The sequence below is a fragment of the Piliocolobus tephrosceles genome, chromosome 2 (genome assembly GCF_002776525.5).
Source record: "Piliocolobus tephrosceles isolate RC106 chromosome 2, ASM277652v3, whole genome shotgun sequence".
In the NCBI taxonomy this organism is placed as follows: Eukaryota; Metazoa; Chordata; class Mammalia; order Primates; family Cercopithecidae; genus Piliocolobus; species Piliocolobus tephrosceles.
Window position 1 is genome coordinate 69,851,208 of NC_045435.1, and position 13,054 is coordinate 69,864,261.

The window sequence follows — 13,054 nt, forward strand, 5'->3', positions numbered from 1 at the left end:
TAATAATAATAATAATAATAATAATAATAATAATAATAATAATAATAGTGTGAGCTCTGGAGTCTAATTTCCTAGCTGTGTGACTTTTAGCAGATTACTTCCTTCTGCGCCTCAGTGTACTATTTTACAGAAAGAAAAGATTTTAATAGTTCTGCCTCATAGGGCTGTAGGGAGGATCAAATGAGTTGATGCATTTGAAGCACTCAAGTTATTCCCTGATGCATACTGTAGTAGGTTCTCATATAGCTTAGCTATATGGCATGCAAAAGGTTCTAAATGTGCATTTAGAAACTAGGATTCCAATTAGGGTGACCAATTTGTCCTGATTTTTCCAGAACTTTTCCTAGTTTAGCACTTGAAGTTCCATGACCTGGGAAACCCCTGAGTTCCAAACCTAGGTGGTTGGTCACCAGAAGTTTCTGACCCGGCAGATCTGATCCGGCAGGCTTCACCCTGACCCATTGCACTCAAAGACACAAAATCCCTTTGTCTTCCAATAGTCTGTGACTCTGTGGCCTGCTTCCTGTGACCTGCTTATAGCCTTGACTGGAAAATGAGGTTTGCATACAGAAAACCATTCATTCAGTAATATGTATTGAATGCCTGCTATTTGTCAGGCACTGTTCTAGATCCTGGGGACCCAGCAGTTAACAATATCATCAGATTATAAACTCTCTGATGGCAGGGACTTAGCTAACTTGATTTTGTAAGCAGCACTGCTTCACAATGATGGCTTCTAAGGAATGAGAGCTGGAGAATATATAAGGAGGCAGTAAGCTATGCCTTGCAGAACTTAAAGGTTAGCACACAGCTAAGAGATATAATCCCCACCACTGTCACCCCCTACCAAAACATGCCCACAAACTCTGTATCTCAATGTCAGTTTTATGGCTGGGATTCCATTTTAAAATATTCATTTATTTGTCCCTTATGAAAAATGCAGTAAACACGTTAAGCCTTATCTGATCTTTTCGGGAAGAATAGAACTTTAATTATTTCATCCTCTCAATCAGTTATTTTACCTGGATGCCATGGGGTTACATAAGAGAACACACCTTTTATAAATAAGCAGATCCTCTGCATTTCTCTCATACCTGTTTCCAAGAGAAGTGGAAGGGAACCTGTTTTGTGACCTGCTGAAGAACCAGAATATTTACTACCTAAGAAGTTTTATTTGATGGCATCAGCCAGTTAGTGTGTTGCATTCAATCAAGGGCCCTGACAAACATGTCAGGAAGGTCAACTGATAAAACTAATTTTTTTGACACTCCTAATGACAGGTTTATTTGATTAGACGTTATTCCTCCCCCCAAAATCCACTCATGTTTTATTGCATGCTCACTTAGCCACACTTGTTATCTCAGTTATCTATGGCTGCATAACAAGTCACCCCAAAATTCAGTGGCTTAAAACAAGAGCTTTGTTTATTGGTCATGGTTTTGTGGGTCAGGAATTTGGGCAAGACTCCTGGGGATGGCTTAGCCCTGCTCATGTGATGTTGGCGAGGCTCATTTGTGCAGTTTCATTTAGCCGGTCTGTGCTAAAAGGTCCAAAAGGAGTTCACTCTTAAGTCTGGGGTTATGATGCTGGCTGTTGGCTGGGCCACCCAGTTTTCTTCCACGTTACTTCTCTCTCTCTCCATGGTCTCTTCTCCTCCAGGGCCTCTATCTCTAGGAGGGCAGCCTGGACTTCCTTACATGACAGCTCCGGGTAGGAAGTGGGTGAGAAACAAAGTTGCCAGGCCCAGAACTGGTACCCTACTGCATTCTATCAGTGAGAGCAAGGCACAAGGCCAATCCAGATTTAAGAGGGAGAGAAAATAGACTTTGCCTCTTGAGGGGAGAAATGCTAGTGGCCGTCGGCAGACAATTATTCTGTACAGCTGCCTTCTCCAAATAGTACCCAGTCAAGGCACTTCAAATAAGAAAGAGTTGTGGAAAAGACAAAGACTTTTCTTTGATTAATAGCATCTAAATCCAAGAAGAGTGTCAAGCTCCCCCAGGGAAATAAGGATATTTAAATGATTATCTAAAGAATGTAGCTCATGGATAAGAATGACAGTGAAAAGCATATAATATGTGTCTGTCTGTATGTTTATAATAAATTTGAAATGTGTCATAAACACAACTGTCCTTTTGGAAACAAATATAACAGGCTATAAAATTCGCAAATGCTTTTTATTAGTCTGAATGCATGGTGAAGGAAAAGACAGTTGAATGACACGAGAGGATTTTACCAAAATCTCATGGGCAGCAGATGTTTTGCATGTTCTTCAGTTTAGGTGCAATAATGCCAACCACATGCTTGTCTTTATTTTTGAAATTGCTTTTTTTTTTTTTTTTTGAGACAGAATCTCACTTTGTCAACAAGGCTGGAGTGTAGTGGTGTGATTTCAGCTCACTGCAACCTCTGCCTCCCTGGTTCAAGAGATTCTCCTGCCTCAGCCTTCCGAGTAGCTGGGACTACAGGTGCATGCCACCATGCCCGGCTAATTTTTGTATTTTTAGTAGAGACAGAGTTTCACCATGTTAGCCAGGCTGGTCTTGAACTCCTGACCTCAGGTGATCCGCCCACCTCAGCCTCCCAAAATGCTGGGATTACAGGCATGAGCCGCCATGCCCGGCCTTAAGATTCACATTTCTGAGAAGCTCCAGGTAATATTGATGTGGCCAGCACACAGATTTGAATAGCAAGCATGTATAAAATAAAATGGGGGAGGAAAGAGGCTTGATAATTCTCCCTCCTTGCAGGGCAGGCAAGACCCACTCAGCAAATATTGTCCCTGTGCCTACCATGTGCCTGGAATTGTGCTAGACAACACGAATACCAAGAAGGGATTTAGACTCAGTCTTTTAACTTACGTTTAACTGACTGAGCTACTAGTCTGGAGGGGGAGATAAACAGGAAAAATAATCAAAAGCGAGAATAATAAGACAGGGTGTGTGATTGGGGTAGGTTAGCTGTGAGCCTCATCCTGCTCAGCACCTAATTAGGGTATAATGTGGGCAAGTGGATTGACCTCAGAGTTTCAGTAACTTCACATGTAAGATGACGATCTCTAAGGTATCTCATAGAACTCTTCAGTGAAATTAAGCCATGATGTGAAATAATGCCTAGCAGACAGTAAGTGCTCAGTAATATTAACCACTGTTGTTATACAAGTGCTGCTGTTTATGGGGAAGAAAAAAGTCAATATATTTATCCTTTAAAATTTTAACTTATTAATCATAGAGGAAACTCTGGAAATCTATTAGTAAATATGAAAAAGCAAAAAAATCACATCCATTCTCATGACATCCTTGAGAAAGAAGCTTCATGATACACTTCACAAGACATTCACTGAATGTAAAGTATGTATGGTGGTGGTTGTGATGAAACCTGTGCTTTAAGATTCTATTTATTACTGATGCTGTGTGACCTTGGGACCATCACTGAACTTCAGCTTTCTCATCTGTAAGGTGGGAACAATAACAATTTTCTTTCTTTCTTTCTTTTTTTTTTTTTTTTTTTGAGACGGAGTCTGGCTCTGTCACCCAGGCTGGAGTGCAGTGGCCGGATCTCCGCTCACTGCAAGCTCCGCCTCCCGGGTTTATGCCATTCTCCTGCCTCAGCCTCCGGAGTAGCTGGGACTACAGGCGCCCGCCACCTCGCCTGGCTAGTTTTTTTTGTATTTTTTAGTAGAGATGGGGTTTCACCGTGTTAGCTAGGATGGTCTCAATCTCCTGACCTCGTGATCCGCCCATCTCGGCCTCCCAAAGTGCTGGGATTACAGGCTTGAGCCACCGCGCCCGGCCAACAATTTTCATATTCAAAGTTTAGGAGGCTCAAATGTCAAAATAGATCTTTGGGTTTTTTTGTTTGTTTTTGAGACAGGGTCTTGCTCTGTCACCCAGGCTGGAATGCAGTGGCTCGATCTCGGTTCAATGCAACCTCTGCCTCCTGGGCTCAGGTGATCCTCCTGTCTCAGCCTCCTGAGTAGCTGGGACTACAGGCACACACCACCACACCCAGCTAATTTTTGTATTTTTAGTAGAGAAGGGATTTCACCATGTTGGTCAGGCTGGTCTCAAACTCCTGACCTCAAGTGATCCACCCATCTTGGCCTTTCAAAGTGCTAGGATTACAGGCAATAAGCCACTGTGCCCAGCCCAAAATAGATCTTTGGTGTCCACAGAACTGGTTTGGAATCTTGGCCCTGTCACTTATTAGCCTGTGTGGCCTTAAACGTTTTTCTTAGCTCCTACCTCACTGAAAAAAGTATATAAAGCACTTAACAACGTGAAAGACACAGAAAAAGTGCTCCGTAAATGATAGCTGATGTTATCATGTGACAGTGCTTTGAAAAATGTAAGGCATATGACTTCATAAAGATTATTATTATAAGTTATGATCAATGTGCTGTTCTTTATATACATTGAAGTGTTAGTTCTGAGTTGCTGGCAGTGAGGCATAAACTTTGATTCCTCCCTGCACTCGACCTCCTGTATTTCCCGGAGTGACATTTGCAAAGGCAGTAGATTGGGAGAGAGGGGTGTGGTCTCTGGTGATGATGTAATTAGCCCATCCCATCATCATCACCGTCAAAGGTAAGCGACTGCCTCTTACAATGACCATCACTCCAGAATCACAGTCTCAGAATTCTAAAATGCTCATAGCTTTGATACATTTTTTTTCATCCTTTCAGTGAACCAGTAAACACTTCACATTCACAAGGCAAGGACAAGTGGCAAGGTTCTACTTTGTGTAGAAAGTGGACTCTAAAGGTTTTTGGCCCCTGTTGATGGTGCTCTGTGGAGGAGGGCAGAACCCGTGAAGGGTCACAGCTGAGCTGCAGGCAACAACCATTCTTGCTGTGGAACTGCAGCAGCTGCAGCTTGGCACTATTTGGGCATTAACCAATATTCCAGTAGCCAGAGATTGCACAAGAAAACCACCTCCATCAAAGGCAAATGTTGGAATGGGGGATGGGGAGATCTCAAAATCTTTCTCTTTTTATATTCTATTCGCAGACTCATTAGCCTCTTCTCTTACCTTCTCCACCCATCCATCTCCTTGACAAGATTATTGCGAGGAAGGAGTTAATGAGTACACAGTTTTATTTTCCTTGGAAGAGAGATACAAAACAGGCTCAAAGCAGGGCTGTCATCACCCTGCAAGTCTTCAGGGGTTTTATAGGTAATTATTAACCCTTTGTCACATTCCCGGACAAGAAATTTTCCTGTTGAAAGAACCTGCTAAGATTTTCCATCTATATTATACATATGGGCTCTCAGTTTTTCAGAGTTAACAATTCAATAACACCTTGAAAACAATTACATGTATGTAGACCTAAACAGTTTATAATGCCCCTTGTGTCCTTTATCAAAATGATCCTTCTTTACTCACTCAGCACCTAGGTCAAGTACCACTATCCTTGTTTTCTATTTTTCTTTATTATATATATATTTTTTGAGATGGAGTTTTGCTCTTGTCTCCCAGGCTGGAGTGCAATGGTGTGATGTCGACTCACTGCAACCTCTGCCTCCCAGGTTCAAGCGATTCTCCTGCCTTAGCCTCCTAAGTAGCTGGGACTATAGGTGTGTGCCACCACACCTGGCTAATTTTTGTATTTTTAGTAGAGATGAGGTTTCACTATGTTGGCCAGGCTGGTCTTGAACTCCTGACCTCAGGTGATCCACCCACCTCGGCCTCCCAAAGTGCTGGGATTACAGGTGTAAGCCACCGTGCCCAGCCCCTTGTTTTCTATTTGAGAAAACTGAGGCTCCAAGAGAGAAAATGACTGACTAAAGGTTTAACGGATAACAAGGCCTGGCTGGAACCCAGCTCTCCTGAATGGTGCCTTGGTGCTTTTTTAATGTACTAAACGTAGTGTAAAATCTCGCTTAACATTAAGAAAGCACCTCTGAATCTCAGCATTCTTTAAAACCACTAAAGACCACACCACCTAGAACTATAGCAAACTGGCACAAATTCAGTCCCCAGGAAGCTGTGTTTTTTTAAAAAAAAATCCCTACAGTTAACCTTCTTTCCTGTTATTTTGTTATTTGCTTCTCTCCCCAATAGATTTCTGGCTATTTAGATTTTGGGTTCCTCTCTCAAGCAGCGGGTTTAGGATGATTAACTGCTAGGGCTTCTGTAGTCAAGAGAGACCTGCAGAGATTCTCACTGGGGATTTGATTCCATGCTATCCGTGGGGTAGATGAAAATGAACTGGAAAATCTAAAATTCCTGGATGACTCATTCAAGGAATAAGCATTTAAAATGATCAAAGTTGCACTGTGAGGAAAATAAGGACCTACAATACCCAAATCAACTGTTGCTCTGTGCTGAATGGACCAAGACTTGCACTTTTATGAGCAGGGACATAGATTCCCCTAGACATTTGCCATTGTTGTTGTTGAGATCTCCTTCATCTTAGGCGGTGGCTGCAGATGAATTCCCCCCTGAGCTGGATATCACTGCTCTCCAAGTTCACACTCTCATTGCAATCACAAGCAGGTTGCTAGTATGTGGGCAAACTTCCATACATGGTATGGGGAGCAGACATGACTTCATGCTTTGCTGTAGACGAGAGGAACTGCCAAGGCTCAGGCGCCCTGTCCCCCCAAGTGTGCCCCGGCTTTGGAATCCTTTTCTCTGGCTGCATGGTAACCGGACCACAAGGGATGCTTTAGATTTGTGGGCATTCCCTCACCTTGCATATTCTTGAATTCTATCCTCCAGAACGCTAGGATTCCAAAAAAGCATCTCACAAGTACACCCATACACATTTGAAAAAAACATTTTACAAGAATTACCCATTTTTATAGTACTAGAAATGAGACAAACCTGAAAGATAATTTTAGGTCAGCATCTCAAGAGGTTCAGTCATTTCAATTCATTTTTGCTGCATATGCTGTTTTATTGTGGGGTGGGGACGCCGAGGATCTGACAGTTTCATTTCAGGAAACGGCTGTGGGTATTCTGCATTAAATTACTGTTTTGTGTTCTTTGGTCGTGAAAAACTTAAACACTGACCTAGAGAACTTCATAAATTTAGGGTCTTTTTAATTCCATTCCCCCTGCTTATTATTATTTTTACTAAAAGGGATAGAACAAAAGGACGTATTTCTTCTCATCCAGATGGAAGGTATATGTATGTTTATGTGGATTACATATAAAACATAAAAGCTGGCTAAAGCTCTGGGTGGAATGGGTCAGGTGCAGCATTTTTCTGATAATCTTTCTTGGGAATTAGATTTGAATTGATTTACCCACATATTTGAGTACTGCTTGGGGCATCACTGCTGAGATCATGCAAAATTTAAAAAAAAAAAATGAGGCACCATTATCTGAGAGCACAATGAATCAGAAAGGGAAGAAGGAAACAGGGGAGGAAGGGACAGGAAGATTACATTTTGGCTAAATAAAAGAGGTGATCTTATGGCTAAGGGAAAGTTTAACACATTTAGTGTATCTCAATTAAAGCAAACCTCTTAGATTGTGTCAAAAATGGAATAAACCCTTTACTTTTTTTTTTTTTTTTTTGCTTTTGTTTCCCTAAGGAACATCTTCTCCTCTTTACCTCCAACCCCACCCCACTTCCATAAAACACAACTCAGATTTAATGTTCTAGAGCAAATGTTTTTCAACAGACTTGACCTGCTTAATCTTCCTGACAATGTGCGCAGTTATGTTAGTAATTTGCATACTCTTGGAAAGGGATATGAGACACCAGCGAACCAAAACGCCCAGAGGGCAGCTATATGTTACAGTGGTAATCTTTTTCCTTTTTTCTCAATGTGTCTATGCCTGTGTGTCTGCTTTAACGTTACCATGTACTATCATAACACACAACTACTATGGTCTGATCTTTAAGAGCCAAAGTTAGAAGCTTTGTAACTATTGTTTCTCCTTTAACCCCGTCCCTTACGAGTACACTATGGCTTCTTGAAAATCATTTTAAAAAGACTGATTAAAACAAAAACCCAACACAACAACAACAACAACAACAAAGCAACCCCTTTATCAAAGGCTGGAGCTTTTCTAGAAGTACCTTTCAACTCACTAGGGGCTGGGAAGGAGAGTGCACATTTTTTTTTTTTCTTTGTTTTTTTTTTTGGAGACAGAGTTTCGCTCTGTCACCCAGGCTGGAATTCAGTAACAATTCAGTGACAAGTTTCTGCATATTGCAGCCTCCGCCTCCGGGGTTCAAGCGGTTCTCCCGTCTCAACATCCCGTAGCTGGGATTAGAGGCGTGCACCACCACACCTGGCTAATTTTTGTATTTTTCTTTTTTTAGTACAGACGTGGTTTTACTATGTTGGCCAGGCTGGTCTAGAATTCCTGACCTCAGGTGATCCGCCCGCCTTGGCCTCCCAAACTGCTGTGATTACAGGCGTGAGCCACCACTCCCAGCCGAGGGTGCACCTTTGAGACTAGGTTTCTGCAGCACACATTCATTTTGGTAATCAAGGACATATTGCTGGATTTAAGACGTGAAGAGCAAGTCAGGAGCAGATGCTCCAGGCTGTTCGAGGAGGAAGGGGACCACTCCTCATGAAATAACCAAGGATGTCCCAGTCAGGAAGAAATGTGTTAAGTTTTAAACCTGTGTCTTCGCTCTTGAAAAGCACCTGGAAAATGGATGAGGGTTTACTTCTAATCTGCAGTCCTGCTTGCAGCCTTAGGAGGACGTAAAAAGCCTCGGGGCCAGACAGCTCCAAAACGGGGGCGTTACCCTCTTAACTTTCTCTCCTCCTCTAGATGCAGAGGGCATATCTTCACGCCTCCTTTCCCCAGCCCACGTCGCTGTTCTCCAACAACAACCTGCATGTCTCCTTTAAGAGGCGGGGGCCATCCTTCCCTTTCTCCTCCCAGTCTCCCGCCCTTCACACCTTGGGTGGGAAAAGAGTGTGGGGGCGGGGTAGCCGGCAAAGCGGGAGGAGCAGGATCAAGAAGAGCGCTCCAATGGCCCTCGAGGCTGGCCACGGTGGACTCCGGCAGCCAATGAGCAGCAGGCAGGGAGGCGTGGCGGGGCGCTGTTGCAAAGCGTCCAACGTGGGCCGGCAGGCGGCCGCGGGGAGCGGAGCCCAGGGGGTGTGTGCGGGAGAGCGGCCGGGGGCGGGGCCTGGGGGACTGGCCGGGGCTGGGCCGCGGGGAAGCAAGCAGCTAGCGGCTGATTGTTCGGCCGCGAGGTCGGCGGGACTCTTGCTGCGCGGAGGAGCAGTGGGGAACCGAAGACTGCGCGCGCGCTCGCCCTCTGCCCGCGGCGCGCGGAGAGCGAGGCGCACGGGGACCTCCTAGCGCGGGGCCGGCCGCGCCGTCCAGCCCGGGGTGTACGGCTTTGCGCCCTGAGCCGAGAGGAAGATGCCCGCCGGCAACGAGCTCGGGCTGCGGGGCTGAACGCCTGCCTTCCAGGCGCAGCGGCAGCACTGCCCTCGGCCGGTGTCTGTAGCGGCACTCGGCGTGCGCCGGGCGACGAGGAGCGCAGCCTGGGTACGCCCTGCCCGAATCGGCAGAGTTCGCAGCGAGCGCGGGCGGGCCGGCCGGCCCGGATGGGCGCGGGGTTTGCGGCCCCCGCCGGGTGCTGCGGACCGGCCCGGGCACCGGGAGCCCGCTGAGTGCCGGAGCCGCGGCCTCAGAGAGAACTTGGGGCGGGGGCCATGCCCCGGCGCGGAGTCTAGAGCCGAGCGGAGCGCCCCGCGGGCCCGCCCGCGTCTGCGGCCGTTCGGGTCCTCATAGTCCCGGCGCCCGGAGTTCGCAGCGCGATCCAGACAAGATGGCGCGCCCGGTCCGGGGAGCGCTCGGGGCCCCGCGCCGCTCGCCTTGCCTTCTCCTTCCCTGGCTGCTGCTGCTTCGGCTGGAGCCGGCGTCCGCCGCGGCCGGCCCACGGGCTCCCTGCGCGGCCGCCTGCACTTGCGCTGGGGACTCGGTGGACTGCGGTGGGCGCGGGCTGGCGGTGCTGCCCGGGGACCTGCCCTCCTGGACTCGGAGCCTGTGAGTGCCGCCCTTTCTGCCCTCCTTGCACCCCGGGGCTCTGTCACTTGGGTACGGGGCGGCGGGGGTTCGTACTCAGGGAGGGGGTGTGGACTGGGTTGTGTGTATGGAGTTGTGCGTGCTGGAAGACTGTCAGCTTGGGTTGGCGGAGGGGAGACCCTGCGTGGAGGTCCGGGGGAGTAGGCGTGCGAGAGAGCCTGGAGGAGAAGAGCATGCCTGGTGAGGTCTGGAGACTAGCGAGCGTGGGTCGTAGAGGTTTGGGGGTTAGCTAGCACGCGTCGTGCGGGCCGTCTGGGAGTTAGCGAGTGGGAGTCTGGAGCTGAGTGTGTTTGCGGGTGGGTGGGTGGGAAACGTTTGGAGCAGAGTGTGAAGAAGTCTGTGTGGGGGTCTGTGGGTGCGTTTCCTTTTCCTCTGCTGTAATCCAACTCTTTGGTGTCTGAGCTCCTTGGTTTTCCAGTGGGTAATGAATGAAGGTGACTCTTGGCTCCAATCTTTCGTTTACATTATTTATTAGTTGATAGTGTGTGTAGCCGTCTCCTGATCCCCAAAGACCGTGGTGGCCTGACTTGCCTTTCTGCGGGGCAGAAGGCAGTCTTCCCCCGAGGACCCCTGAGTTAGAGGGCTTTGACAGTTCCTGGCGACCTGTGAGTGCTGGGAGTTTGTCCTTTTCTGCCTGGTTGGCATACGAAACTCGTTCCAGACCCTTCCTGTGTGTTCCCTGGGGCCCCATTGGGCTTGCTGATCCAGTGGGGTGGGGCCCACCCTCATGAGTCTCTCCTCCATAAATGGTGCAAATGAGTTTTGGAGTAATGCTGCTTCAGGAGAGGGTGCCGGGGTCTTGGCTGTTTTAAGCAATTTGTTTCACCCGAAAGAGGCTCTTTTCTGTGCTGTCAGGATGTGGGCGTATTTAGGACTTAGTGGGACACTTCTTACAGGAGATTTGGCAGGAAAAAAAGGCATTAGACTTCTGTAAACATGGTAGAATAGAATAGCCTTCTTTTACTTCTAAAAAAAATCTGGTCCATGAGTCAAATCCTGTTCAGTTATCGGTAATTAGCATCTCTGTAGAACTATTAGTACCTTTCCAGAAAAGGCCGAGCTTAAATAGTCCGCATTTCAGTTGAATAATTGGACATTTTTCCTAGAACATAGGAAAGGCACAGTAGTAACCTCAGGCATGACTATGGCTGTTTTAAAAGGAGAAAACTCCTGTCACAAGTTGTAACCAGCACCTGTGGCTTGATTGAAGAAAATGTGGCCTGGGTTCTGAAGGGGAAAAAAGTTAATTCCTTTTAAATGTAAAGATCCTGTACCTCTCAAAATGGGGCACGAATCTTTAACTTGGCCCCAGACACTGCTCCATCAACAAGTACTACAGAGTTCTGAAGATGACCAGGACCCTTTAGTTACAGTTAGATTTTCAGTATCTACTTCTTCTATGGAATTTACTGAGTTAGTGAAAATCAGTGATCGTAGGGTGGAGGCAGAGCTGTGTTAAGTATTGGGAGATAGAGCCCAGTATTGTCCTTAGGTAGTATCTTATTTAGTCTGGGGTATTGTGATTTTTCCCTTATATATGGTAGGTTTTTTTAAAATTGAATCATGTGGGCAGAATCAGATTAACTTCTTAAGTGTTCACCTGTTGGAAGAGTGACTCCCAATGCCATGTGTCAGTGGCATTGTGGGGAAGGCATTTAGTTCCACAGCAGTAACTTCCCAGAGAGAACAGGGTGTCCTCTTATTCGCACTTTCCTATGGTCACAAGATCCACTTTGCCTTGCCCTTTAATTTTTGGAGCAAACATACTGGTTATTTCTTTAGGCTTTCTGTTGCCTAGGAGTGACATTTCACATGGCATAAATACCTTCAAAATTGAAGTTCTTCTCTTTTACTCCCACATTTGATGATTGATAAATACCAAAGTGGGTATTTTAAGCATCAGTAGACTTTAGTATACTGATGATGGTGTTGACTGATTCGATTTTAAGATACGAGCAGCGTGATTTCTGGTTAGTATGTAGCAACACAGTGGGCAGTACAAAATGGCTGTCCTTTGAAAAATAGTTGTGAAATTATCTTATTTCTGATTAAGGGCAAATCAAGCAAATGTGTTCTTTTTTTCTAGACTTCAGACTTCTGAATTTAAATCATTAGTCTCCATGAGTCTTATTCTGGAATTTCCATAAGAGTATTTATACGGTTTATATTCCTGGCTAAGATTCAGCAAGACTTCAGGAGAGAAAGTGTCTGTGTATGATATAATGAAATATCTTATAGTTTCACCAAGTTTACATGCTCTAAGCCCACAGTGTCTAGAAAATGCTTTGAGCTAGTTTATAAACCCATGTACTAGATTTACTGCAGCTAATTCAAACAACTTCAGGCTGTGGGTTTGAGATAGCAGGGGACCTGTGGCTTTATGGGACTTCTTTTTTTTTTCTTTTGTAAACAGTGCATCTAATGTGGAAGTTGCTTCTAGGCCTAGTATAAGAAAAGTAAAACTTTTAAATAGTGGATGTCAATGCAGTGTGAATAGCAGAAACAGAATGGAGCTGATAATAGGTGAATTTCTGGGGCCTGAGGATAACTTATTCAGCACAATAGCTTATAGTTGTAGTAGTCAAGCCATAATTTGAGTCTCCCAGCCCATTACGTAGGTGAGATTGGCATGGTCCAACTAGCACATTCATAAATAGCACCAAGCCACTGCCAAGCCTTATTCCAACTTCCCAGAACCTGAGAAGAAGTTGAACTTCTTAGAACTCAGATACTTGCTTTCTTTGAAATTATTTTTGAGAGCATGGCTTCAGGAGCTATTTAAAAAGTCTTAAACACAGTTTACCTTAGACTCTTACCTGTGCCATACATTTGAGCAGTGTTTAATCACAAAATGTTGCTAGTTTCAGTGTTCTAAGAGCTGAATGGTAGCCCATTGGGATTGGGATTAGGAAGGCCGGCAGGCCCCAGAGGAAGAACAAACCCTGATTTTTGTTTTCAGTGTGGAGCAAAGAGGACAGAGCATTCACATGCAAGGATATTCACAAAAGTGTATACCAAGTGTGGTTGTCCTAAGCCA

General features: G+C 45.6%; 1 protein-coding gene across 1 annotated transcript in view; it reads left to right on the forward strand.

Annotated features, from left to right (window-relative positions):
* The first annotated feature begins 9,119 nt into the window (after nt 1–9,119).
* Nucleotides 9,120–13,054, forward strand: part of LRIG1 (leucine rich repeats and immunoglobulin like domains 1) — a 127,898-nt gene continuing 123,963 nt past the window's right edge. The window contains exon 1 of the mRNA XM_023200296.3: nt 9,120–9,978. Coding sequence (XP_023056064.1) covers nt 9,761–9,978 — 218 coding nt within the window. The 5' untranslated portion in view covers nt 9,120–9,760. The remainder of the gene's footprint in view (nt 9,979–13,054) is intronic.